The 26,833-nt window shown below is 42.4% G+C and overlaps 1 protein-coding gene across 4 annotated transcripts in view; it reads left to right on the top strand.

Moving 5' to 3' along the window:
- Positions 1 to 26,833, top strand: part of ZDHHC8 (zinc finger DHHC-type palmitoyltransferase 8) — a 109,631-nt gene that overhangs the window by 61,933 nt on the left and 20,865 nt on the right. For all 4 annotated transcript variants that reach the window (XR_004419673.2, XR_004419674.2, XM_033075798.2 and 1 more), the window contains 2 exons: positions 22,807 to 22,928; positions 26,215 to 26,372. Coding sequence is in view for 2 of the 4 variants with exons in the window: in XM_033075798.2 (XP_032931689.1) it covers positions 22,807 to 22,928; positions 26,215 to 26,372 (280 nt within the window). In the remaining 2 variants the exon portion in view is untranslated. The remainder of the gene's footprint in view (positions 1 to 22,806; positions 22,929 to 26,214; positions 26,373 to 26,833) is intronic.

The raw sequence follows: 26,833 nt of genomic DNA, 5'->3' as shown, positions 1-26,833 counted from the left end.
ACACTCCCCACAGCATGGCCCAGTTTCTCTCTCTGTGGTGGCAGTGGCAGGGAGGGATGGCACAGAAAGTGCAAAGCAACCTAGCATCTACCACAACTGTATTTTATACCCCTTGAAGAATGTAGGTTTCTTTTTAAGGAAGACTAATCTGTTTGGAAGGTATTTTTGACATCTGTGGGGTATTGCAGTGTGGTATTTCTCTTGCCAGCCTATCTGAACCATTTCAGGAGGTTGTGGTGGGTTAGAGCTGATTGGCAGCTGTCAGTCACTGGCTGTACATTGTCAGTGTTTCTTAGGCAGGCTGAATTGCCTGATACAGCTCTCTGGAATGTAGCAGGAGGCAGTGCAGCATTTTCATTTAATTGCTTGTGGAGATAGCTGCAGGATTGTGGTGTCAGAAAATATTGCTGAATCTCCAGGGATTTCTTGGCATTTTGTTGCCACAATAAAGTCATAGTTGTCACAGTGGCTTAGTACAGCCACCAATATATGTACACTTATTTATGCATCCTGAAAATGTAGTGCAATAATAAAATAATCTATTTACATTTCTGCAACTTGCATTCATTTGAGTCTTCTAATGCTATTTTTGTCACTCTCTGTATTGTTTAAATGCATATTTCTTATATATCAAATTTTTAAAGATGTTAAGAAGAGTCGTCAGTAAAGTCACATTTTGCAACCAGTCTTAAACATTATCCTACTTGTGGGTTTGTGTCTCTCTGCTGTTTTTATTACCTAAGCATTTCAGTTTTGGAAAACCATATTTATAAAGAATTTGTTCCACAGTAGAATTGCCATGGCATTGTTAATACCAGGATGACAAGTGGCCTGAAAATGAAGTGTTGAGCAAACACAAGCAGTTTCCACTTGAGTTTTTTCTGACTGTCCTGAAGCTCAGCCAGTCCATGTTGTGGAGCATTTGCAAAGTGAGATGAATGCAGTGCAGAGCTGCTGCTGAGTTACAGGAAGGCAGCCAGTTGAGACCCAAAAGTGAGGTTCTTGTGTTTCCAACTCTCCCCTAGCCAGTCAAAAGTTTGCTTGCTTTGAGAAGGTAAAGGTGTCTGTTTTTTTGTGTGTCATAGTTGAAATCTCTTATGTTCAGGGTTGTGTTCACTATATGTAAAATATTAGCCTGCAGGAGGGGTGGATTTTTCCAGTAGAAATTATCTTTGTTGCAAGTATGAAAAAGACTTGTTCTGTATATTGTTTTTGAAGACCCTTTTATCACACTGTATTTGTGTCTGTTCCTCTTGTCCCCAGTGAGATGTTTCACTTAAAGCTTTATGGATAAGTCAGAAGAGTAGCCACCCTGTGAGCAGCATGGAGAATGCTCCAGTGCTTCTTACCCGTGTCTGTGGGACTAAACCATGAACATCCCTGAGGTTACTCAGTCATTCTAGCCCGAGCAGAACTACTTACATGAGTAAAAAATTCAATGTGATCTTGCAGTGCTGCTTAACAAAGTCATGGGCACACTGGTCGTGGTAGAGTGTTACTGGAGGAGCTTTCCTCATGCTTGTCTCTGCTTTTACACCTTCCATTTGTTGTTGCCTTGGTGCCTCTCACTTCTGGGCTTTTCTTTAGGAGGAGCTTTATGTCTCTGTTAGGATACATTTGTGAATTCACTGCTTTTTCTCCCAGAACTTAAACTGGAGAAAGATTTTTAGTGTGTCTTACAGAACAGATGTGAAATCCAAGCTAATCAAACTAATCCGATAAAACAGGTTTTAGAATTAATTTAACATCAATCTGCTGCTCTGTAAAAAGCACACATCAGCAGTACTTACTGTCTGTAGCCATAAAGAGAGGGGGGAAAAAAGCCCACATGCATTCAGCTACTGCAGCAGCAAAGAATTTCCTTAGATAGTGGCCACGATAATCACAGTGCAGTGTGTTAGCCTGAACTTGCTAATGAAGGTTTGGCTCTCTGAGAGAGACTGAGCTGAAAATCATTCCTGGAACCCTGGCAGATTTGTGAGTTGGGTGAAGAAGAGATAAAGTACGGTTTTCAGGCTGTAATGAAAGATGGCTTTGGAGGAGGTATGCATGTGCAAGGAGCCTGAGGGAGGAAGTGGAAGATAGGAAATTCTGTGTCTTTGAACACTGACAAATCACCTGGCTCTGCTTAATGATCTGACAGCATCTTCTCACCAGCTGCATCAACATTTGGGCTATTCATCACCTTTACAGATTCATAGCATTAGGTAGCACAACTTTTCTATCAACACATGATTTTTCCTGCCTGGTGAGCTGAAGAAATGCTTCTTACAGTTTCTTCAATAGGGGAAGTGCACAAATGGGCAGGTTGTACTCCATGTCAGATTATAGGATTTATGTCTCTGAAACATTTTTGTCTGCCATAGCCATTTCAAGTTTGAGACATTGATTGTAGAAATTGATATTTTGCTATTCATCATCTAAGATCTGGTCAGAGGTTTCTTCTGATCAAATTATTTATGTCTTCATAAACTTGCCTCTCAGTAACACTTCCCAGTGTCCCCTGTGATGAGCTTAGGCATGGCTGAAGATCATAAAGAAAACAAATGGAGAGGTTTTCATAGGGATAGCATTCATTTGGGGAAGCAGTGGTATCTTTACCATTTATTACTGGGAAGCAACTTTGTCATCACATTTGTTGGGAGACAGCTGTGTACAGCTGCTGGATGGAACTGGTTCTTAGAAAGTTGGTTTATAAGAAATGTCATTCATCACTGATCCACTGAAGGGCCTTGGTGCTGCCAAGACTAATGGGTACACTGTAACATCAGCAACGATATTGAAATAAAAAATGAGAGGTCTTACAGTGTTTGGGGATTGGATTTAATAGCATTTAAAATGTTTTTGTGTGAAGGTGGTGTTGATGGTTCTGGCAGTGATGTTGTATTGGTCGTTCACATGATTTGATGTAGGTAGAAACACAGGATTTGGGAAAGGTCTTCCAGCTCCTTGAGTTCAACTGTTAACCCAGCACTGGCAAGTCACCACTATACCATGTCCCCAAGTGCCACATCTGCACTTCTAAATGCCTCCAGGGATACTGGCTCAGCCACTGCCCTGGGCAGCCTGTTCCAAAGCTCAGCAACCCCTTCAGTGAAGAAATGTTTTCTGATATGCAACCTGAACCTCCCCTGGTGTAACTTGAGGGCATTTCCTCTTCCTGAGGGTCTCCCCTCAGCCTCCTTTCCTCCAGGCTGAACAGCTCAAATTCCCTCAGCCACTCCTCATAGGACTTGTGCCCTAGACCCTTCACCAGCTTCACTGCCCTGCTTTGGATTAGCTTTTGGACCAGGAAGGACTGTCCAGTGCTTGTGCTCTTCAACTTTAAGAGAATATTAATGTATAAAGTGATGAGATTTTATGGTTAACTGAAGAATGTGTGGAAATAGGGAGAGCAGGAGTGGAAGTGAGGGCGTTCCATTTACAAACAACAGCCCCTGCTGTTTATAGTTTGGAGTTTCTGTCCCATTTCTGTAGCACAGCAATGGTGAGAAGCCAGAGAGGCATGTTCTGATTTGACTCTGCTTATGAGCTCTTGTGTTTTCAGTAAGTTTGTTTGTATATCTGAATTTGCCTAAGAGAGACCTACTAAGCAGTGTTTAAATTGAACTTTAGCATTTGCCAGAATAAAAATGAACATTGTACAACTGATGACAAAAACTACAGTTTCTGCAAGTATCAAAGTGGACTTTGGCATAACTAACACAGTACTCTATGCAAATATTCTTAGTTGAAAAGGAATTAATCCCTTTCCAAAGGGCCAGCACAAATCTTTCAATGGCACATAAGCCTGCTTTTGAGGGAGCAGGTGCTTAGCAAGCCCTGAGGATTCTGTTTTCCAAACTGTACATTGCACTGACACATGCAAATACCTTAAAAACAAATTTCCAAATACTTATTATCTTACAAATTTGCTATAAATTCTTTATTTTGTAAATGTTGATGTAACTTACACGGCATGCAGAAATTCTGCAAGAGCAGGATCATGTCATTCTGGCACTGAGCAGTATCATCTTTAAGTTGGGGTCAAACAAAGCTGTAATTGAGGATTGGCCAGGTCCATTTGCCAAGCTGCTCATTTTGATCATTCATAGCAAGAAGCCCTTATTTTGTAAAAATTCTTTTGTTGGTGAAGACAGCAGGCAGGTTCTGTTCTGTCCTCGAAGAAGGTGGCTTGGTGCCAGTGTCAGCAGCCAGCAATCCAAAGTGTTTTGTTTAATCACAAGATTAATTTTTCCTTTTATTGGCTTTTCCTTTCAATCTCACCAAGCATGACATGCTGTAAAACAGAAACACTGGTTGAACAAGGGTTGGCGAGCATCTCTAAGCCCCCTGGCTATGTTGATAGCAAAGTGAACATTTGGCTTGATGTGGAGCCAGTAGAGACTCCCAGGAAACCAAACTGGGAGAGCACTCTTGTCAGTGCATGGGCCCTGTGCCTGAGGAAGGAGGGAAGGGGAAGCAAGATGCACCTGGGTGTAAGAGCTCTACTGGGGCTCACAGGCTTTTCCTCCTTTAACATTTCAAGCATCTGTAGTTTCAGTAGCATGTCAGACACCTGAGTTTTTGTGCTGTAGATCCAGTCCATAATTGGTCTGTGGTTCCATTAGAATGTGTTTATTTTAGCCTTTGGTGGCCATATGCTAGTTAGCTTCTTAAAGGAAACAGCAGAGGATCCAAATCAAGTAAAAGATTTGTACTCACCCCACTGAACACAAGGCTTGTGTCTTGCGTTGAATCATATAGGGACACAAATTACTGTCTTTTTTCTTTTTTTTTTATATTTTTTTTTTTTTCAGAAGGATGATGTTAGATTCAAAACATCTTTATCCTCACAGTTTCAGCAGTGACTGGATGAGCATCCCTGGTTTTCTGAGCCATCATGCAGAAATCTGGTCATGGTCATGGTGGGAGTGCTTATGGTGGAGAGGCTCTGTCTGTCTGCTCCTGTATCTGCAAGCAACCACGTCTGTTCATCTTTTTCAGGGGACTCTGGTCTTGGAATGGGAAGTATAGCAGAGTTTGGTTTGAGTGCAAGAATGGTTAACTGCCTGGCAAAGAGTTGTGGGCTTCCAGGACCCTGCATTTTGAGAGTTATTACATATTATAAAACTTATATGCATCTGTCTTTTGACAGTCAATATTACAACCTATGAATATTGTGTTCCCAGTGGTCAGAGACAGATGGTAGAACTTTACTGAGTTTAGAGGAAGGTAAATGTGCCTTCAGGTACTGTCCCTTTCAATTAAGATTCCTGGTTTTGGATTTGTTTTAGTGACATCTTTAGCATAATAGTACAGATTTGCATGTACTTTTTTCAGCCAAAGTTGATTTATTAGCTTTTCACAAACAAACAATAGGGCAAACAATAATGTTAATGTTCTGTATGAATAATACAGCTGCTGAAAGATCAGGGACCACTTCATGGTACAGTCAGTTGCTGCTGGTAATTAGTCAAGGTCAGGCTCCCCTGAAAACAAAGGTTAAAGATTGCTGCCCTGACCTTTGGCTGTTCCTGTGCTACAGGAGCTGCTCCTGTCAATTCCTTCTTGTGCTGGGGATCCCTCTGCAGTAAAACTGTGATTGATAATCTTGTGAAAAGATTTCAATAACTAAAGTGAAAATTCACAAATGTCACTTTTTCAAACAAACACCGTGTGGCAGCTCTCAAGGAAGTGGCCTAAATTTTTGTTTAAAGGATTAAACTTCTAAGCCCCAATTTCCACTCTTGCCTGCTCTCTGAAGGAGCTGAGACTTGAGGGTAGGGGGATTAAGTACAGTTATGCATTTGTGTAAATGAAACATTGACTGGAAATTGCAGGAGGAGACTGCAACCAAACAGCTGTCTTTGCAAATTTAATATTTATTGCAGAGTTAAACAAAATGCCTTATTGTTTAGAGCATTATTTGCCTTGGGCATTGGCTTAGACAGACGCGTTGGCTGAAAAGAATTTCCTAACTCCCTTTTCCACACAACAGAAGATTAAGTAGATAATAGCAACAATTGGCTGTTTTGATCTGGCCTTGACATATGTTCCAAGCATCTACTTCATGATTCAACTACATTATTTTTCTCTTTCATGGCTGCAGCATTTTACTCCTACTTTACCATTGCTACACTTATGAGCCATCAGGGGCTTCTTTTTGAGCCTTCTTTCTGGTCAGAAGTAAACAATTATAAAAGATTCTTGCTGCATAGGATGTGAATTCTTCATGCACAGGGAGTATTCCTGACACATTATTAGTATGCAAAGTTTTCAGAGTTAAGAAAAAACTCCATTGAAGGATACAAGTTCAAATCAAAAGTTAGAGGAATTGCACGAAGAAGATTTAGTCTCCTTGATAGTCAAAAGCCCAGAAGAGTTGTGATGCTACATGGTGATGGTAATGAAAACTGGAGACAATGAATGGCAGAATATTTCTGTGCACAGCTTTCCCCTGAAGTTTCTCTGGCTGTCCTCATGCACCATTTCACTGTCTGCTAGGAATAGGCTTCTGATCAGCAATATAAGTGGGTCACAAGTTTCCTGCATCTTGCCAGGCCCTCAGGCAGCTGTATTCAAACCTTTTTCAAAATGCTTACTTGGTTTCTGCACAGAATTTATCAGCTGGTATGGAGCAGTGGTTTAACTAGTTCACACCTTGATGCAAATGGAAGTTGTAGGAAAAGCTGTGGAGGTCCTGCTTTCCTTTCTGTGTGCTGCTTTGTAGACAGCTGGTTCAGCAGGATGTTGGTGACAGTGTTGCTGCCTCTCTTCTCTAGGAGGCAAAGGTTTGAGGTTTCTGTCTGTCCTTTTCACCAGACTCGAGGCTGGCTCCAGCTGGAGCTCTATTCCAGCTGTGCTGGAAGGTAGGTTTTTGATTCCTGTACTTGTACTGCAGTCCTGTTCCTGTCAGATCATTGATCAGAAGGAGGAGATGCACTTCTACCCAGGGAAAATTGTCTTCCTGTGTGCCTAGGCAATGTGTTAGTCTCTTAGTCTGTTTTATGTTATCAATGAATTGCAAAGCCCACATTCTAATTGGCTTAAATGTGAATATGGAGTAGAGTCTGACACAGTGGAGTTGCAGCAAGTGGTTGCCAAAGCTTTGAGGGGCCAGAGTTTGCAGCTACATTAAGGCAGGGCATTATTGGAAGTATCTGAAAGTTGAGAGTGTATCTTTCCTTGACCAATTTTTCTCTCACACAGCTGTAGTGGCAGGAGATGAGGGAGCACTAAATGATTGTAATACCCACAGCACTGTGTTTCTTTATGCTCATTTAGTTGCTGTGTCTGAGTCTCTGAGCAGTCTGCACACACTGCAGGCACTGTCCCTGTTTCAAACACAGAGCACTCAGTGACCAAGAGTTAAGGTCAATTTTGCAGAATCTGTCACAGTGTGGAAAATGTTGAGCAGCAAACTGGTAGAGTTGCTTCAGTTACTGAAATTAAAATATTTAAGCAAACTGACTAAATAGGTTTCTGCATCTGCATTGCAGATTTGCACTGACCTGGTAGATCGATGTTAGGCTTGGCTGTGCTAATACAATTTTTCTACCAGACTGCAGTTAATTACCCAATACTGGCTGGCAGCATCCACTTGTGAGGGTGTATCCACTCTGCAGAGATGGGAGGCTTAAGGAGCAAAACATTTCAAGGTGACTCTCACAGCCTGGCCTCCACTTTTAAGTGTTACAGTACAGGAAGGTCCATATAGCACTGGAGACAACAACATTGATTGGTTAAAATGTGACTGTATGGAACCTAAAAACTGAGGGGAAGGTACTGTAATATAGTATTGTAGTGTTGGCTTTCACTGAGTATGTAGAAAAATGCCATCATAGAAGACAAAGGTAAAACCTGTTTTTCCTATTCACTAGAAAAAGGACTTTGTGCATACTGAAAAATCCAGAAATTTCCAAAACTCGGAAGTTTCCAGAGAAATAATGAGCAAATGAATGTGTCCTTTGTGAAAACATTTTTTGATCCAGGAGATGCTGTTCTTAATATGCCTGTTTGTCTTTGTGAACTTCTGTGAAGTCACACTGCAGTTAGACTAGGTGTCAAGCCAAACACAACTGTTTGTAATATTGTTTGCACACAAAGCAAGGTGTGGTGTAGAAGTGGTTTTCAGCACAAAAGCAAATGACAAACAATAGATTTCACTAGTAGAAAAAAATAAATTGGATTGGTTCAGCCAACAACTTTGCTAGTAAAAAGAAAAAGCCTGAACAAACTCTGTCCTTTCCAATGGAGGTTATGCAACAAATCTTTCACGCTGTTATCAGTCTGCAAATCAACTTGACACAGTCATTGGTTCCTATAATTTGGGATCAGGTGGTAACTGCTGGATTTTAACTTGCTTAGGACCCACTAGCAGAGCCCCTTGGGACTGGCACTTTCACCATTGGACATGGCTCTGTGAGGCAGCTGTGGGTCATTTACTCTGGCTCCTGAGTCACAGTGTAGGAACCCTTAATCCAAAATGAATGCTGGAAATCGTCCCCTGTGGACCTGGCAAAGTCATCCAAGCTGAAGACAGATGGGAAATTACAACAATTTGCAAGAGAGATGTTCCAGGGAGGTTCTGCTTTTCATGCTTTGTGCTCCTAACTCGGGGAGGGGGAGCTGGAGGTTTAACTCCCTTGCAGACAATGTCAGACTTTTCTGGAACTTCCCAAACTCCATGTGCTGTGTGTGTGCATCATGGGGTGGTGGAAAAACAAGTCACGCATTCTCCAGCCTGTCACCACGGGCTTTCTTCCTGTCTGAAGGGCGCTGAGCACTTTAAGTTCTTTTCTTTGTCACTGGCTGTGCTGTTGTAAATGAGCAACACAAGACTGTGTAATTCAAACAATTCAACGCCCGGGTGTTTGTGCAGGCGAGGGCTCGGAGTCGAATCAAACACGTAGGAAACAAAATCCTGGGAGAAAGGGAATCTGTTCTCCTTGGCTGCTCCTTCCCTCTGCCCAGGCAGCCCTTGTGCCAGAAGTGCACACCCAGGTTGACTTTTCCGAAGGGCAGCTTTGCCAGGGTGGTTTCTGCACAGATGCCAAGAGGCCCCTCAGTGTCTGGAGCACTGGCACAGGGGCTCCAGTGGGAGCACACCCTCTGCACAGGCTCTGCTTTTACTACATCTATTAGGATGTTCTGAATTCACTTTAACCCCTTTTTTGTTTTGCTGGCACAAATTGTGAGTAATTGAAAATGTTTCCAGTTCAAGGCAGCGTTCTGCTGTCTTGGCATCTGTTCCTATTCAGAATGAGGATACTTTCATTTTCTTCCTGGCTGTGTTTACTGTATCTTTAGCATAACCATATCATTCTCTCTAGCTTTTATTTTTTTCCAACATCCACAAAAAGTCCCTGGGAAACTAAGCCATGGTTATGTGAACTTGAGAGAAACAAGGAATACCAAAGGAGCTGCTGCTTAACAGTTACTAAAGAAACAAGGCAGATGCATTTTCTCATCTTGCACAGTTAAGACAACTAACATGGAGCTTTTCTTTCTAATAACCTTCTGAAGGAGAGCTGTATTCTCTACAGCCTTTGCAAGCATGGAGTTTTGCAGTTCAGAAGTACTAACAATTCCTAAATAATTATTAATTCAGCAAAGCTGATTGCTTTTGTTCATGGCAGGATGGGATGCAGTCAAATCACCACCTCCAGATGTCCCAAGGGCTGTGGTTTGCCTTGAGCTGTCATGGGGAGGGAGAAGAGAGAATTTGATGCTTTAGAAGCTAAACACAGGGTTAACTGCTGTATGTCAGTGCTCCATTTTGAGGGAAAAGGCAGGATCCAAACAAGCTTTTGTTTAATTACAAAAAAATCAAAACAAAGCACCATAAAAAGCAAGTAGATTTGTTAACTTGTCAATGACTTGATGGATCTGGTATTGTTAAAAAAACCCCAAAACCTGCTATATCTCTGTTTATTGTTGAACAGCAGATGTTGAAGAACTGATAAAATGAATGTGTCACTCATGTCCAAGGAATAAACAATGTTAAAGGCTCTTTTCCTCTCTGTAGTGTGTGGAAGCAGGCCTGTATGCATGAATTAATATCACAAGCCAGAAGCTTTGGGAGGGCTGTTGTGACAGAAGATGAGGAAGAGGATGGCCCCCACTCCTCCTCTGCATCTCCATGCCCAAACTGCAGCAGTGTAAATCTCTTATTTAAGGATGTACTGGTCTGTTGCTGAGAGTCACTAATTTCAGCCATTCTTTTTGTAAATCTCAGTCTCTAGTTGGTGAACTTTTTCTGGGATGGGCTATAATACTTTCCAGTTAATTTTTATTGACATATTGTTTTAAATGGAAAATTTCTCAAAATTACTGAAGTTAATGTTAAAAGTGAGGTGTTTCCAGAGGAAAAAAATATGCTGTATTGTGGAATATATAAACAAACTGAAAAAAATAACCCCCGACCAGGTCACTCAAAATACCTGACTATGATTCTTCAGGTAAATAAGCAAGAGCCTGATTTTAGTCCAGTGGGTGAGTGAGAAAAATATTATCTGGGTGACTCCAATATGCATCCTGGAATTAAAACATTAAAAACCCACTCTTCTGGCTCTGAAAAAGAAATTGCTTTTTATATTCACCAAAGGGTACTTCAGGGATTTAACTTCCCAGGACATGGTTCATTTCTACCTTGTTCTTGCCCTGTGGAATCAGGTGCACTGTACTACAGCTTCAGAAATTATAAGTTTTCTTCAAAGTTTTCCTCAGTGTATGAATTGCAGCTCCATGCTTGGATTTTCTGATTACTCTGATTTTCTTTTTTTTTTATTTTCTCCCCCCAGTCAAAGGAGATGATGGCAAAGTTTTATCTTAGCAAGATTTGCTTATGTATCTGTGGCTATTCTCCTGTGATGCACAGCTCCACACTTTCCCCTATCCATTGGGGCAGACTCTTCTGCTTTTGAAGAGGGATGTAAAGGGTAGTGAGGTATTCCAGAGTTAAAGAAGTTTTCTAGTATAAGCCAAAATTAGTTTGCTGGTGGTTTATGACTTTCAGAAATAGTCAAGGAAGAAAGGACAGGAGGGATAAGGGATTCATTCAGAAAAACTGAACAGTAAATTATTTTCATTACAGTGTGGCAGTTGTTGTTCAGCAAGAAGTAAATGTTCATATTTTTCTGAAAAAGCAGAATGATGGTTCCTACTCTTTAAATTAAATCAAGGGGAAAAATCACAAATTAAGAACTGTGCAAAGTTCAGGAGCAGCTGGGTATTTAAAAAGTACACATACTAATGCAAGTTATTGCCACTGGAAGCAAGGACAGAACTCCACAGACAAAACATCCCACAGTTCAGATCTGTAGCCAGACCTCTTGCTTGAAAATTTGGCCTGGAAATTTCTCAACAGTTAAATCATAAGATGCTTGACGCTCCTCATTCTGGTCCCAGCTGGGAATCTGGAAAGTGTAATGTTTAAGCTGAATATTCACTTTGATTCTTGGAAATGAGAACAAGTTTCATCAAGAAACTGTTTCTTTTTTTATTTTTCTTTTCTTTCCATTCCTGAATTGGTTTGCCTGTTGCATATTGTTAGCAGATGGTGGCACATATGTAATTTCCATACTCTTCTATTTTGGTACAGGAGCTGCTAATTGTCCCATTTTGACTTGGGAGTATTAAGATTTTTAAATGCATCTCAGGTAGTTGTAATTACCTTATATTCCTGAATTATGGCCACAGAGTTGTAAGGGTTTTGGTACATATTTGTACCTTTTGGTGCATATCTGTACCTTTTCTGGTTACTCTGTGATTCTTCCAAAGAAGTGCACCCCAAAATGACAAAACCCATGGGCTTTTAGTGAACAGGGAGGTATTACTAGGGAAAACAGCTACCTGTGTCCACTTCACTGAGTGAGCAAGCTACTCTTCTGCCTCTAAAAGTTCTGAGTTTGGGGTATAGTCAGTAATACAAAAGTAAAGCAGTGACATTTTTCCACCTTCATGGCTGCTGGGAGGGATCTTCGCCTTGTGCACTTTGGAGTGGAATTGGCAAGAAACAAATCTATATACCAGCCTGAATCCCATTTCCCTGTCTCTGTAATTAAGATGCTATCTCCTCATAGGATGTTTTCTAAGAAAGTAATTTTGTTTTCTGTCAACCTGAATTGAATACCTGTGCACCAGCACAAATATTGGAAGACTTGCTTTATATTTTGTCCAAGCTGACAGAGACATTTAGTCCTAAGGTGATGATGCTGCTAGGTTTCATAATTTAAATTTTAAAAAAATTACTGTTAATGTGACAGTCACTGTAGTCTGTTTTAAGTTTTTATTGCTCCCCAAAAGCATTTTGGTTTTTGATGGGTTCTGTAATAAGATTTTCCCTGCAGGAGAAGCTGCCTCCAGAAGCCTGCCCTCAATCTGTTAGATGGTAAGCAGAGATGTTTCAGTCGTTCATGTGCAGGCAGAGGAGTCTTGGGACAGTGATTTAATAGTTTGAGAAGGTTGTGCCTCTTCTCCCTTAGTGATTCTTCCTGCTATCTGTTGAGAGAATGCATGGGAACAGCCACGAGTCCTCTGCATGTGTCCCCTTTGCCCTGAGCCTGGGAAATCCAAGTGCAGCTCTGCCCATGGGCTTCCAGACCCTTGGAGGCACCTGAGGATGCCTTTGGGTGGCCACACACCCAGATTAAAGCTGCATCTGCATCGTGTTGCTGTGCTGCAGGAGGACGTGTGAGACTCCTCAGTCATTTGATTCAGAGCAGGGCAATGGGAGGGAGAGAAGATGAAACAGTGCCTGAAAGTCGAGGAGATCCAAGGAAAGGAGAATAGTTCCACAGAGGGAAGGAGAAGGCAGATTTCTAGTAGAGATGTTTAGAAAAAGGCTCTTTTGACTCTGCTGCTGCCTGAGGGTGTCCTTCCCAAAATTAGAAAAGGGAATGAAGATGTTACTGGGGAAGGGTGGAGATAATGAGAACAAGCTGAGTTTGATGTGTTTCTTCATTTGATGAATGCAAATGGAGGAATATGTTTAGTTTTGTAACATTTCCAATGGGTTAGGCAGTGGAGTTGTGGTTTTGCACTCTTGGTTTTGTTTGAACTCTGTGTATCTCTTGCTTGCAATATAATTTTAAACATTTAATTGCGGGCTTGTGTGTCCCACTACCCTCTGCTGGAAGAAATGAGGATTTTTCAGCTCTGTCCTTGAGCCCCAAAACAGTCCCATTCCTCCAGCAGAAATGGGCTGGGAAGCAGTTTGGGAGGAGCCCAGTTCTGCCCTGCTGTGTGTGCCATCCACCCTGCAGGGAAGAGATGTGGGGTATAAAAAGGGTTTCAGAACAGTGCATGGCCAGGAGAGCTGGTGCACGTGGTGTCTGTGGCAGCAGGGGCTGAGTGGGGTGGTGTGTCCTGGCCTGTTTTGTTACCTTGACCATAGTTGTTAGGTCTGTTTATGATTAAAGGTGTTGCCAAAACAGGCTGAATCACTGATGATTCTCCTCTTTTCAAAAGGTGACTGGTACCAGGTGGTGGCTTGAACAAGGGGTGAAACATCCCAAAGCAGGCGGCCACAGGAATATGTTCTTTCCAAAGTTTTAAGTGTTGAAACATGAAGGTCTCTTATATTTTTCTTAAATTAGCTAAAATAATTTTGATTTTTTTATTCCCTGCTTAAAATCGTAATATATTAAGGCACCTTATAATTGCTATGCAAATGTTCTTTTGCAGTGTAGTATAGATGAGGTATATATAAGGTATATATATATACCTTATGTATGAGTTATATAAATGCCATCCTCCCAGTTCAGGTTTCCATAAAACCTCTTCAAGAGGATATTCCAGAGGGAAATTAAAGGTGGGATTCTAAGCGGACTTTTGCTTTATTATTATATATTTGCTCCAGTACAAGATATATGAGAATGTTTATACTTTCTACCCTATCTTCTGTATCTATTTGCAGTAGAGGTGCCTTTATCTCTTTGTTTTGTTCATCTCTTCTATAAAATATGAAGTCCCTAATCATTTGGGTTCACACAGGGGAAGCTTGCAATAACTGCAGTAATTTTGCTGCACCTTGTATCTAGACATCTTGAAACAAGAGAGTTCAGATTGGAACTGGTTTCCCCACATAAGCAAGTGATTGCATGGATGAACCACTTTGTGTAGCAGCTCTGAAGGGTGTTACTCAGGCCATGGACAGGTATTGTTTCCAGATTTCAAAGGCAATACAAGATCCAGACAAGTCTGCAAGAACCTCTGGTCTCAAGGAGTTGTACATCTCCTGAACAGCATTTTCCAGTTGTGAAAGAAATTTAACTGTTACCAGCCACCTGAGAGGATTTTCCTGCCCCTCCTTTGCCAAGTCTCTGTAGTGCCCCAGAACTGCAAAGAGCAGCTGGCAGGTGTGGCAGAGCCAGCTGGATATTGGATACGTGGGTACCTTTGGTGCATTGGTACCTTTGGTGCTTTGGTACATTTGGTGCATTGGTACCTTTGGTGCTTTGGTACCTTTGGTACATTGGTACATTTGCCCTGCCAAACCTGTGGAGGCAGTGTCAGACCTGACCTGCAGTGCAGTGTCCGTCCTGTCCTTCCAGCTCTGGTGGTGGCACATCCCTGACAGGGCTGGCTGTTGGTACATGGAGGAGTGGCCCGTGTGCTGGAGATATTCCCTGGCAGTGCCCACTCCCCCAGGCAGGGCAGCCCCTCCAGCTCTTTCCAGAGCAGTGTTTTACCGGGACACCAGGACAGCCAGCCTGCCCAGCATCATCTCACACACCTGGGCTGTCTCTGCTGGTGTCCCCTGCTTTTCTTCTTTTTCCCTGCAGCTTTGAAAGCACAAAGTTACTCCCTTCCCTGCTAATTCACCGAGGACATGATCACAGAGTTCAAAGCTCACACTGAACGTTTCTTATGCATATTGGCTCATTGTTAATTTAAGTGGCACATACTTTAATCTAATAGATGCTGTCTTTTAGTTAGGTAATTGCTCCAATAGCTCTGAAGGGATGGTATCTTGTGAAGTTTAATTTGTTTCTACTGAGCTCATGTGGAAAAAGAATATCTAAAAAATCAAATTAACTTTTCAACAAGGGTAATATAGACTGTCTTTTCGCTTATGTCACCACCTCCCTCCTTATATCATATTTCTTTACTTATTTCTCTCTCTTTCTCTCACCACATACTTGAAATGAGCTGTCTTGTTTCCAGTACACTGCTATCTCATGAATTCAAACACTGAATGTGTATTAGAAGTTCTTCCAGTCTGTGCTTGGGGAATACAGCGGGCAAGTGTACAAATCCTTGAGTGCCAGTAGCTGGGATCACCTCAAGTGCGTCTGAATTAGGCTGCTGGTAATTTAAACTTGTTTTAAAAAGCAACTCTGTAGCAGCAGCCCACCTTAGCTGTCCACATTGCTGAATTCATGTGTGTATTGACAAGGGTGAAGGCAACAGAGAAACAGAACAGTCTTCAGCCAGGGAGGAGCTATCCTCTGCTTTTTTCCTATCTTGAGATCTGGCAAATGCAATTCCATCTATCCAACAAAAACTTGTGTTACTGATTGCTGAGAGGTGTGGGAGGTCACAAGAGTCACTAGTGGTGAGCAGATAAACTGTTCTTTGTTACTCAAGGAAATGGGATTCTGGTGGACTCAGGATGAGGGGCTGTCCTTCTGTCCTTTTTAGCACCGCTGTAGTCAGTGTGACATTCATTTCATAGTTCTGATGTTTACAAATCAGAAGCAGGAGTTTGCATTCCGCATGGTGTTTAAAAAATGCTCAGAAAAATTTGGCTTGTGTAGCATTGTGTGTCTCTTTCAGGCGCTGTGAAATATCTTCTGCCCTCCCTGGACACTGGCCTGGGCAGCTGGAGTGTCATTATTGCTGGAAATGGTGCACATGGGAGCACAGACAGGGCAGTGCAGACTCATGCACTGAGAACTCTGCTGTGTTATGAATTATTGGTTCATACAGAATCTTTTGGAGATAATTCTCTGATTTCCCATTTAGCAAGGTTTCCATGGCTCGATGATTTGCTTAGATGACCTTTGGAATGGGCTGGAAGTCACTCAGCTGTTGCGGTAGTGATGCTGGTGGCCAGCCATATGCAGACAGAACTGCAAAGGAATGTTACTGAGCAGCAGTTCCTTCTGTTTTTTAACCAAGTGGATTTAAAGCTTCCAGTGTGACAGGGCAACTAGCATCTCTCCTGCTGTGGTTATTTTGCAGTTATTCCTTATTGCTCTTCCAGTGTGACCCAAACACCACCCATACACTCAGCTCTCTTACTGGCTGCTGGAAAAAGCAGGGTTCATATCCAGCTGCCCAGCATGGTACTGATAAAAGGTTGATGCACATCTGAGAAGCCCTGGATTACACTTGTCCTTGCCTCTTGCGGCTTGTGTGGCATTTTAGGCTTTGCAAAGTCCAGGACTGAGGAAGCAAACAAAAGGTGTTTGTCTCTGGATTTGTGTGCACACCTCATGTGCCTGCATCCAGAATCTGCTATTTTGCCTGAGCACTGGCAATTGGCTCCTTTCCTGAGGCACCAGAGCATTCACTGCTGCTTGGAGTGACGCTGCTCACAGCCCATTAGACACTTGAAGTCCCATGAAGACCTGCTGCTTCTGAATGTGAGGCTGATGGGTGAGTTTACCCTGTGCTGCTCTCATCAGACTGGGTTATTGGTATTCTTGTTCCTTCTCTGTGTTTCTCTCACATTAGTTCACATGGCAATATTGGCTTTTCTCAGATATTTGGAGACTGTTAAAAAAAAGAGGAAAGAAACATGATCCAGAGGTTTCAGGCAGCTTTGTGAAAAGGGTAGTTTGTGTTTTACTTTGGGGGTGATATATAGCCCAGGTAAGATTTTTCACCAAGGACTATTACATCTCAAGTTGACTTTTTAATGGATTTAGCTCCTCTGATCTGTACTTTGCCAGACATGTACTACTAGCCTTTGGATGGAGTCCAGAGTGTAATGGAAAGTTCACTGAAACCTCATCAGCTCTTGTTAAACCTGAGTGAATTCCAGCCCAGCACATTTCTTGTGAATAATTAAACACAGTTAAGCAGGTGATGGATTTGAACCCCTGTCTCTAGTGTTCATCTGTATTTCAATGAGGAAGGGACTCATGAAATTAATGAGGTTTTGGATGGTGGGATTTGAGGTGATTTTTTGCCTCTTCTGATGAGTAACTGCACCTGAAACTCAGGGTAAATGTTTTGGTAGGTCCTATTTATCACCAACATGAGCTGTTCTATGTAGCACTCAGCTCTCATTGCTTACTGCTTTTCAGTAATAAATTTTCCAGTATTTACTTGTCCTTTTCCCATTTTCTGGTAACGTTTGTATTTGTTATCCTTTACTTTGATATCACTTTCTGTCAGTACAACTGCCATACTCACTGTGAGAGTGTAGTGCTATGGCAACGATGTATTATCTGCAGTCTTGCCAATGAGTAAGATGTGGTGCAGAAATTAGTTCACTTATCAAAATCTGATGTGCAGAGCTGAGCTAAGAACCTGGCAGTCCAGAACCTCCTGCTATTTTCACAAGACCTGCTGTTCTGTTTCATATTGGTTATGACACTCACATAAATTCTCTCCTGACTGTTTCCAGTGATGCCTTGTTAAACCTACGGATGTCTCAGCACCTTGGAAAATATTTTTAGATGTACAATAATCTTCATGCTGTCTTTGATAGTGACAAAAAATGGAAAATGAGCAATTTTTTTTTCTTCCCTTACTATTGCAGAAAGGAACTTTTCTGTAATTTCGGGGTAGGAAAAAATATATAAATAGAAAAATCTCGCCCAGACTGGGAAATGTGAGAAATGTGTTAGATTAACATTGCTGAAGACTAAGAGAGCTCTGCCCTTCTGTGCTCTGTGGTGCAGACTGGGCCATGCACAGCCTTCAGGATGTGTCTTGCACTTTCTCTGTCCCACATACAAACTGGTGGAATGGTCTTTACAGTGTTTGCATCCAATTCCAAATCCTTCTGCAGTGTGGGTGTTCATAATCAGTCATTTGATTTATGTTCCTTTCATTTATGTTCCAGCTGGTGCAGTGCTGGCTGAGGAGGACTTTTACCCCTGTGGACCTGTTCCCCTCTGGTGTGTCCTCTCAGCCATCCTGACTGTTGTGCCTTACAGGGTAGGGCAGCTTTTGGGCACCCCAGGATGTTGGTTCCATCTCCTAGTGTTGGTACTAGAAACGTTAAATCTTTGGTCAGATGATTAGAAATGGTTTATATGGATTTTACAGTGCAAATATGTTTTTAACAGTCAGGGTTTGGCTAGAAACTCTTGGAAAGGAATCAGGGACAGGCTTCTACAGTTTTGGACATTGTTTGAAAGTTTCCAGTGAAATTAGTACTTGTTCTTAGTCAAATTATGTTTGCTTGTTGACCCCTCTTACCTAATTAATCCCCACTTCACTGAGCTGCTTCTACTTGCATGCACTAAATCAGCTATTTCACATTATTCTTTTACCACTGTAGTGGTGGCAGAAGTACATTTGAGCTGAGATGCTTTCTTTTCTGTGTTATAACTCTGTGCCTTGTGATTTGTGGAGAAATAAATTGTTTTGTTGTGCACCAGCCATCTGTTTGAGGCTGAGGGGAAGGATGTGTGGTAATCTAGATCAAATATTAGGCACAAGGATTAGACAATCCCTGAGGGTCTTCTTATTAAGTGTGGATAAGTGTCCAGATCTTGGATGCCCATCTCTTGAGGTTCCCCCATCGCTGTGCACTGCACAAGCAGCTTCCAGAAAGGGCAGGGTTGTAGCCTCCTGCCCCATGTCCTGCTCCTTGTCTCTGGCTCCAGACATGTGCTCACACGTGCTTGTGGTGCTCCAGGCAGGCTGTGAGAGGAACCACTGGCCTTGTTTGCTGGGTGAATCACAGAGCCATCCTCACCACAGCCCAGCAGCAGGAGCCTCACCCCTGCCCCATCCAGGGCAGGCTGGTGGGTGCCCAGAGCTGCCTCCAGGGTCACAAACACCACAGCCACCAGCCTCACCTCACAGAGATGCTTTCAGGCTTTCCAGCTCTCTCAAACTCCCCTGCAGTGGGAAAGGTGACAGGGGTTTGTTCTCATTTGCAGAACATGTAACTGGGGTGGCCAGGGGAGCAGGTGGCTTTTGGTGGCTCTGTGAACAAATGTCAGAGCCAAGACTAGAACCAGAACCTGGTTCTTGAAATCCCAGGCTCCCTTCTCTGGGGCCTACTGTCTCTCTAACCACATTTTAATGAAAAATACCAAATCTTAATTTAGAGCAGGATTCAAGAAAAATGTCCTATTCAATTACTTAATTTTAGGTGAACTAAAATTGTAAGACACAAACACGTCTTGCTACAAAGCACCAGGCAGAAAAGCAGAAAGGATTATTTGTTGTTTAATTTAGCAGAGGAAGGCAGCTGATCATGCTAAGTCTATCTGACACCAAGCAAGTTGTGTGATCCTATTTGTTAATCTTTTTAACTTTCCGTTTTATTAGGATAGGGTTTCAAGAACAAACAGGATAAATGAGATTAAATCTGTCACCCTGAATTACTCTCCACTGAGTTATGAACAGAATCACTCTGTGTCAGAGAAGCATAATTATGAGGGAAATGCTGCCTGTGTAATTGTGTGCTTTGTTTGGAAAAATGTGAGATCCATAATTATCCCCAGTGTGCCATGGTGGCGTGTGCTGGCTCTGAATCTCTGCAATAAACAAAGCCAAGGAAAGTTTCTCTTTGGACCAGTCCTTGGTACAGTGTGGCTGGTACAGCAACATTACCCTTCAGGTCTTCTGGTTGAAGTGTGGGATCCAAATTAACTTGGAATAGGACACACATTGTACAATTACTTTCTCTCAGAGGAGAATCTGGTGGTGCTCCATTAGGGGATTTTACACTGGTCCTGGCTCTGTTTCGTTCATATAGCCCTGTAAAAGTTGTGGTACCCTTCATATATAATTCCACTGTGAGATGAGTTGAAGACACAAAACTGTAGCCTCTTGAAATGTTGAGTTCACCAGCCAAAGAAAGCTTTAAATTGTGTGTGCTGTTTGTCTGGATTCACAACAACTTCTGTTAGGAAAAAGGAAAGGAAAAGTTCAGCTATATTTGTTTATTTGTTCCTATACAGAGGCATAATTGCTGCTGGAAGTAGATCTCCTGAAGAGAAAAAAAAAGAAACTCTCTACAGGTCCTAAATTGTCTGAACTTCTGCAACTTTCTTCTTGAGGCAGAGAGGCAGAAGCCAGGCTTTTACATGATGGGTTAGTGATAAAATAACCTGCTAGGCTCAGATTAGAGTTTGTTATTTTGCCAAAAATTACATGTGCTTTAGTGGAGAGGGTTAGGGAGGCTGCATCATTTTGGTGAATCCTATTAGAAATTTCATTTTCTTTTTCAGACCTTTTTACAATTATGAGCCAGGACTTGATCTCCACATCTGTTTTTATTGGCCAATCTAGTTTACAAATGAGGCCCCTTTTGTCCCATCTAATTTTATGTAATCTGTGATGCTGCATAACAATTCTGGGAAGAAGAAATGAAAGGATTGTGAACTGACCTTGTGGCTAGTATGTACAGTGACTCACTCTATCCTTTATTTCAACTTCCGTGAAGTCTTTTCAGATACACTGTTTACCCATTAAATGAGCTGTGCAGTTTATCTTATGGCTAAAATTCTTCCTAATATTTTGATGTATTTGTTGGGAACATGACAAAATAAATCACAAATGAGAATGTTAAAAAATGCTTACATTAATCATCTGAGACAGTCTCTCTCATTATAATCTTGTTCAGAGTAACCAGTTATGTATAAGAAAGGGTTTCCTGCCCCTTGATTTGCCAGCCTACGTGATTTTACTGCCAAGGACATCTCTCCTCCATGCTTGACAAGCAATGGGTAACTTCATAATCTTTCTCTGTGTAGGCAGTTTCTTCATGGGAAGAAATTAAGTCAGTCATGCCCATTACTGAATCTAATTTTACTATAATTTAGAGGGAAGAACTCTTCCCTGAGTATAATTGATTTTGTAACCGCTTACTTGAGGATTTATTTTGTTTTCCTCCAAAGGATATGGCAGAAACTGTTGTTAGTGACAGGCCTGCAGGTTGCTTGGCAAGGTCACTGCAGCAGCACCTATCCTGGAAAGTGAGAAACTTGTGCCTTGCTTTGGTTTTCAGTCATCAGCAGCTGCTCTGAGGCAAACTGAGCAAGGCAGCAAGTCAGTATGACCTCGCTGCTTGCTGAAATTCCACCTTTTGATAAGGTTCACATAAAGGTCTTAGGGTAGGTACCTCACTCATGGAGTCAAGCTGTCTTTGGCTGATTTTTTTTCCTTCTCCCTTAGTCTGCCTGGTGGTTTGGCCCTGGCCAAGACATGTCTTGCTCATGGCTTTACAAGCCATGGGTAGGACTTGTCCATCTTTTTCTCACTCCAGGCCAGGCTGAGTGAAGCACACATAAGGAAAGCAGTTTGCAGCAGTGCTCATCCAGCTGTGAAGAGGTGGGGAGTGCAAAACAATCTCTTTTTGCCTGCACACAAAGAAATGGGAGAAGCTTTCTAACACTGCCCACAACAGCAGGTTTGACAGTGTCCCTTCAAGGTCAGTAACACCATTTTCAGCTGCTCAAAACAGCCTATTGCAAATTCATGGGAGAAGGCTGCTTGCTTGTTGTTTTCTCCTTTACACAGGCTTCAGCCTGGCAGACAATCAGATCCAACTGTAGCTGTAATGCAGGCAAAAGACCAGAATACATGGGCCAGTGTGTGATTTATGCTAATGGCAGCAGGCGTTGCTGAATGCCTGCCTGCTCAGCAGCCTTGGAGGAGTCCTTGGCTGTCGAGACACGTGGAAATCTAAGAAGCAACTCAGTGAGGGGTCTTTTTTTCAATTACATACTTTGACCCACATTCTGCCTTATTTATATATTTGCAAGTATCATGAGATTGATCAGATTTTTCTCCTCAGTGCCCCTGTAGGGCCAAAGCTCCTCCTTCAGACAGGAGAAATACATTTGGTGGGGTGTTCTGAGGTTGTGAATGGCTGAGTGAATGCACACTGCTTTTTATTTGGTGAAGCTGCCTGTAAGGCAGGCTCTTTTCTGCCTCATCATGCCCTTCTCTGCTGGTGGGAAGTGTTCTTTGCAGTTTGAACAATTTTTCTCTAATTAACAGGCATTTCCCCATCTTCTCTCCAAAATCTCCTACTCGTTCTCCTTTACCCTTTATCTTCAGTTCCTCTCAGTTAAATTCCCTGGGTAAGCAGCAAATCTTTCTGGTGCTTCTGAACATTGTTCACATGGCATATGGCATCTACTTTCTTATTGATATTGCATTTTTTCTGCTGACACCTGCAAAGCCCATGCTTGGTCTGACAAAACTTTCCCCCAAGGAGAGGTTTTGTAGTGTTGGTTCTGAGTATTGAAAACCATGGAAGCTTAGAGAGAAACAAATTCTCTTTGCCCCTGCTTTGGGGATCAGTGGTTTGAATCCTATTGTGCTTTACACCAGGGAAAATTGAAAGTAACCCCAGCTGCAACAAGGCTGTAGAGAAGGTAACAGAAATGCAACAATGGGGTGAAGCTTTTACACAAAGTAGTAAAACGCCAGGTTGCAGATAAGGCAATAGAGTGGCAAAGCTCTGTGAGCCCTGTGAACAATCGGTGCTTTCTGTGCTCTGGAACAAAGCAGCTTTACAGAGGGTGCTGCAGTGATCACCGAAACTGGCTCCGTGGAAATTTCTGTTAGATTGCAAATTCAGCCTTGCTGCATGGCTGGGGGGCAGAGTACTGCTCTGTGTGATGGTAGTGAGTGGGAAGAACCTGAGTGTTACAGCTGAACTTGTCTTCTCCACAGGTGCCCCTGGTTGACAAAAGCCATCTCCCCAGCCATCCCAGTGTACAATGGACTCGTTTTCTTGTTTGTACTGGCAAACTTCAGCATGGCAACTTTCATGGACCCTGGAGTTTTCCCACGAGGTAACAGAAATGGGACAATTGCAGGGGTAAGGGGGTAGAGAGCATTGAAAATCCAAGGCAAAGGAGGTGCCAGGTATCTAAACACAGAAGTTGCTGACTAATGTTGTAGACTTCATTTATTTGTTTATTTTGACTGTCATTAGGAATGAGATGGCAATGAAATGCTGGGTACCCTCCAGTTCCCTTCCGAGCTCCTGGATGTCCTTGCACTTGCTCAGACTGGCACTCGAGGGCACAGGATTGTGTAGAATGGTTCTCCTTGGATAGCTCTCCTGAGAGATGTGATTTTGATTGCTATCCCCTGTGTCATGCTGGCACACTGGATTTAAGTCACTGTCTTCTCAATAGGTAGCAGAGCGTGGCAGAGGGGAGAGGCTAAACTTTCTGAAGCAGTTTCATCAAAGCAGTCCTTCCAGAATACCTTAAAAGAACGGCAGAAGCATTGAGCCCTAGAACAGATAATGATTAAGGCTTGCCTTAGAGTGTCTAAAAATGTACATTTAGAAAGATATTCCTGCTTAAATTAGTACTGATTCACAGCTGATTAAATAGGATAGAGATCACTCAGCTTTTGTAATGGGAGCCACAGTGCAGCTATCTCTTTTAACACATCCTAATGAGAGAATTATCACCTCATTTTATCCGTCTTCCAATAATTATTCACATGAAGTTTGCAGCAGAGACTGCTTTAGGCAGTCTGTCTCAACCAATGCATCTGTGCTGTCTGCAAGCTGTGCTTCTTCACCACTATTCACCAAATTCAGTGTCTACTTCGAATTGCTACCTGACAGGAGCAGGGCACCAGTCCTGCTGGCTTCCCTGAATAGCTAGGTCGGGTTTCTCCAGGTAGCAGGGTCTAATGATGAGCATCTCTCTGCCATTCATCTCAACTGAAGCTTCTAAACCCCTGATTAAGTGTTGCAGCACTTCAATTAAGGAAATAATTGTGTGTAAAGGCAATTTATGGCAGAAGAAAGAATCAGTCACTTGTGTAAGATCAACTGATACCGTGTATAGGTGCTTAAATCTACAAATGATAGTGACTTTCAAAAGATCTAATGCAGTCAAGTCTTAAGGACTTTCCTGGACTTGCTAGTTTTCTTTATCTCAGCAGAGACAACAGTGGTTAATTGAACATTAAACAGTCCCAGTCTGAGAATCCAGTGTGTTTGTGCAGGGCAGTTCCCTCAAGCAGAGCTGGACATCACCAGGCCCCAGGAGTAATCAGTGCTGAGTTCTATTGTCAGCTCATACCTTCCTTTGGGCTTCTCTAACTTCCTTTTGAAAACAAGTTCTTCATTTTGGACTTTGCATTTAAGGAAGAAACACACAGGGAGATCAAATAGCAACTTTCTCACCACCTTCCCTCCCATCCCATCTCCCTTTACACAAGGGAGTCAGGAGCAAAGCAGGAAGAGGAGGAATTCCTAAAATTCACCCTTCTACTGTCTCTCACTTCATTTGTGGCCTTGGCCTTGCATCTCTGTGCTGTGCTTTGTCAGGAAGATGTTGGGAGCAAGGCGAAAGAAAAGACATGGCATTTGTCCTGGGAGAAAGTAATGGAGTAGGAGTTAAGATGTGTGAAGGAAGCAAACTGATAAGGGAAAAGATGGAAAAGACTATAAATACCAGTGCTGGGAGGAAAGAGGAGCAGATGTTATTTCAGATCACAAGTGTGCATGTGAAAAAAAGCTTATCACCACCCCACGCCGCCCGCAGAGCTGCCAGCGCAAGGAGTTCAGGAATTGTAGGAGTGACTTAAAATGAATACACAATCACTCTGTTTGCTTCTGCTGTTGAAATTAGGTTTAGTCTTCTTGGTTTCAAGCTTCTTAGCACATTTCTGTTAGTTAGGAATTTACTTCAAAACCAAAACAACAAATAAGCCGTACAAAACCTGAGACTCTAATGAAATCACACAATTCCTGTAAGGGAAGAAAAATTTTTAGCAAAATATGAGACTTGGCTGCTCTGTGTCAGTGGATCAGTGTATGAGAATCTGTGTAGTAACATACATTCCTTTGTCAATGTATTCTTCTGCTCAGTTCACTGGAAACTGGAAATAAGCACATTTCCAGCTATATCATATGACCTTCAGGTGTGGAAGATAGGACCTCACCTGTGGGGGGAAATGACAAAACTTGGGCTGCAGAAACCCAACTTGTTGAAGAGGAGCTTAATCAAACTCCCAGATCTATTTTTAAAAATCTGTTGGCTCTCTAAATCTTTCTGGTATGAATCAGGATTGGCTCTGTGTGAGTGAATTTCTAGTAATACACCAGAATGAATGAGTAGGAAAGGAAGTATTAAGGAACTGAAATTGGGGCAGTCTTGAAAAATCTGATTTACAGTCTAGGCAGAGACTGGCAATGTTTTTTACTGGCTAATTATACCAACTACAATTGACTTCCAGTATTTTTGCTGTGAATCTGTTTTATACAAACTCTCTGTTTGAGTTCTGCTAAAGGAGCATGTTTAAATGCCTGTAGGTATATATAATGTATAGACTTTTTGTCAGCATAGTCATATTTTTTATAAAAGCTTAAATAGTTTGACTGTTCTGGTGTCTTTTCATCTGCCCACATGTATTACACAGCTTGGGCACGTTTATAATGGTATTGGAGAACCTACAGACTATATTTATAGAAGTGCCTAAGGGATTTAGAGTCTGGCTCTCTCTCAGAGTCCCACTGACTAGTTATGAAGGAAAATTATAGGGAATGATGCCAGTACAGCACTCTGCTTCCACGCACAAACGTTAATCCAGAGAATACTCTTGCAGATAAATACTGTAGCTGAGCCAGATCCCAAGCTCATCTAAGTGAAGGGAGAAATTCCCTCTGAAGTCAATGGAAATTGGATCATGATAACACATCTAGAGAAGATTTAATATAGAACTGCGTGACAGTAATTGATGCTCCGCTGGGACAACATTATCAAATTCCACCTAATTTGGAGCCAGTCAACCAATGCCAGCTGCACTATAATGTTTAACCAGGTGTTAAATAGATGTGAACTTCTTAGATTTTCTGTCAGGAGGAAACAAATAAAGATCACAGGAATCTAGAATAATGTATTTTCTTTCCAGTATATATTCATCTGTTATAGACTGGCTTTTATTTTGTGCATTTATTTTTAAATGGATTCGAACAGGGCAGAGATGATAAACCATCAGTCCCCAGTAAAGGGAGTGTGCAGTGTCCCTGGGTCCCAGGTACCAACAGGATTAGCTCTTTTCTCTTTGCCCTCAGCTATCCCCACTAACTCTGAGTTTTGCGTTGAGCAGCAGACGAAGATGAGGATAAAGACGACGACTTCCGCGCGCCGCTGTACAAGAACGTGGAGATCAAAGGAATCCAAGTACGGATGAAGTGGTGTGCCACCTGCCACTTCTACCGCCCGCCCCGCTGCTCGCACTGCAGCGTCTGCGACAACTGCGTGGAGGTAACCCTGCTGAGCCCCAGGGCACTCTGCCGGCCTCGGGGCTGCCCTTGCACCTGCTCTTGCAACAGGCAGTTGGGTTGTCCCAGTTTCTGGAAGTTCACAGCTGTGGCCTCGCTGGGCTCCCACTGAGCAGTACCATTTGAAGCACAGCCCTCATTGTGTGTGTGTTACATCAGTGCTTCTTGTCAGCCCTGTCGCCAGTGATAATTAAAATGAAAATTTATAATGCTGGCTGCATCTTCTTGAAGTAGCTGAGGGGTTGTGAATGTAAAAAAGGGGTGAATGGGAGAGATGATGCAGAGTTCGAGAGAGCAAGAAATTCGGGGTGAACCATTTTAGCTTCTCATGTGTGAGCTTAAGGCTCATCATTTCATTTGGATCAAACTGGTGCCTACGTTAGTGGACAAGCAGAAAAGCCACAATGGTCTGTAAGTTCAGGAGAACCAAACTCGGAGTTCAGC

The sequence above is a fragment of the Catharus ustulatus genome, chromosome 18, assembly GCF_009819885.2.
Source record: "Catharus ustulatus isolate bCatUst1 chromosome 18, bCatUst1.pri.v2, whole genome shotgun sequence".
NCBI lineage: Eukaryota > Metazoa > Chordata > Aves > Passeriformes > Turdidae > Catharus > Catharus ustulatus.
The sequence above is the reverse complement of the archived record's forward strand: the minus strand, read 5'-3'. Positions and strand labels throughout refer to the sequence as shown.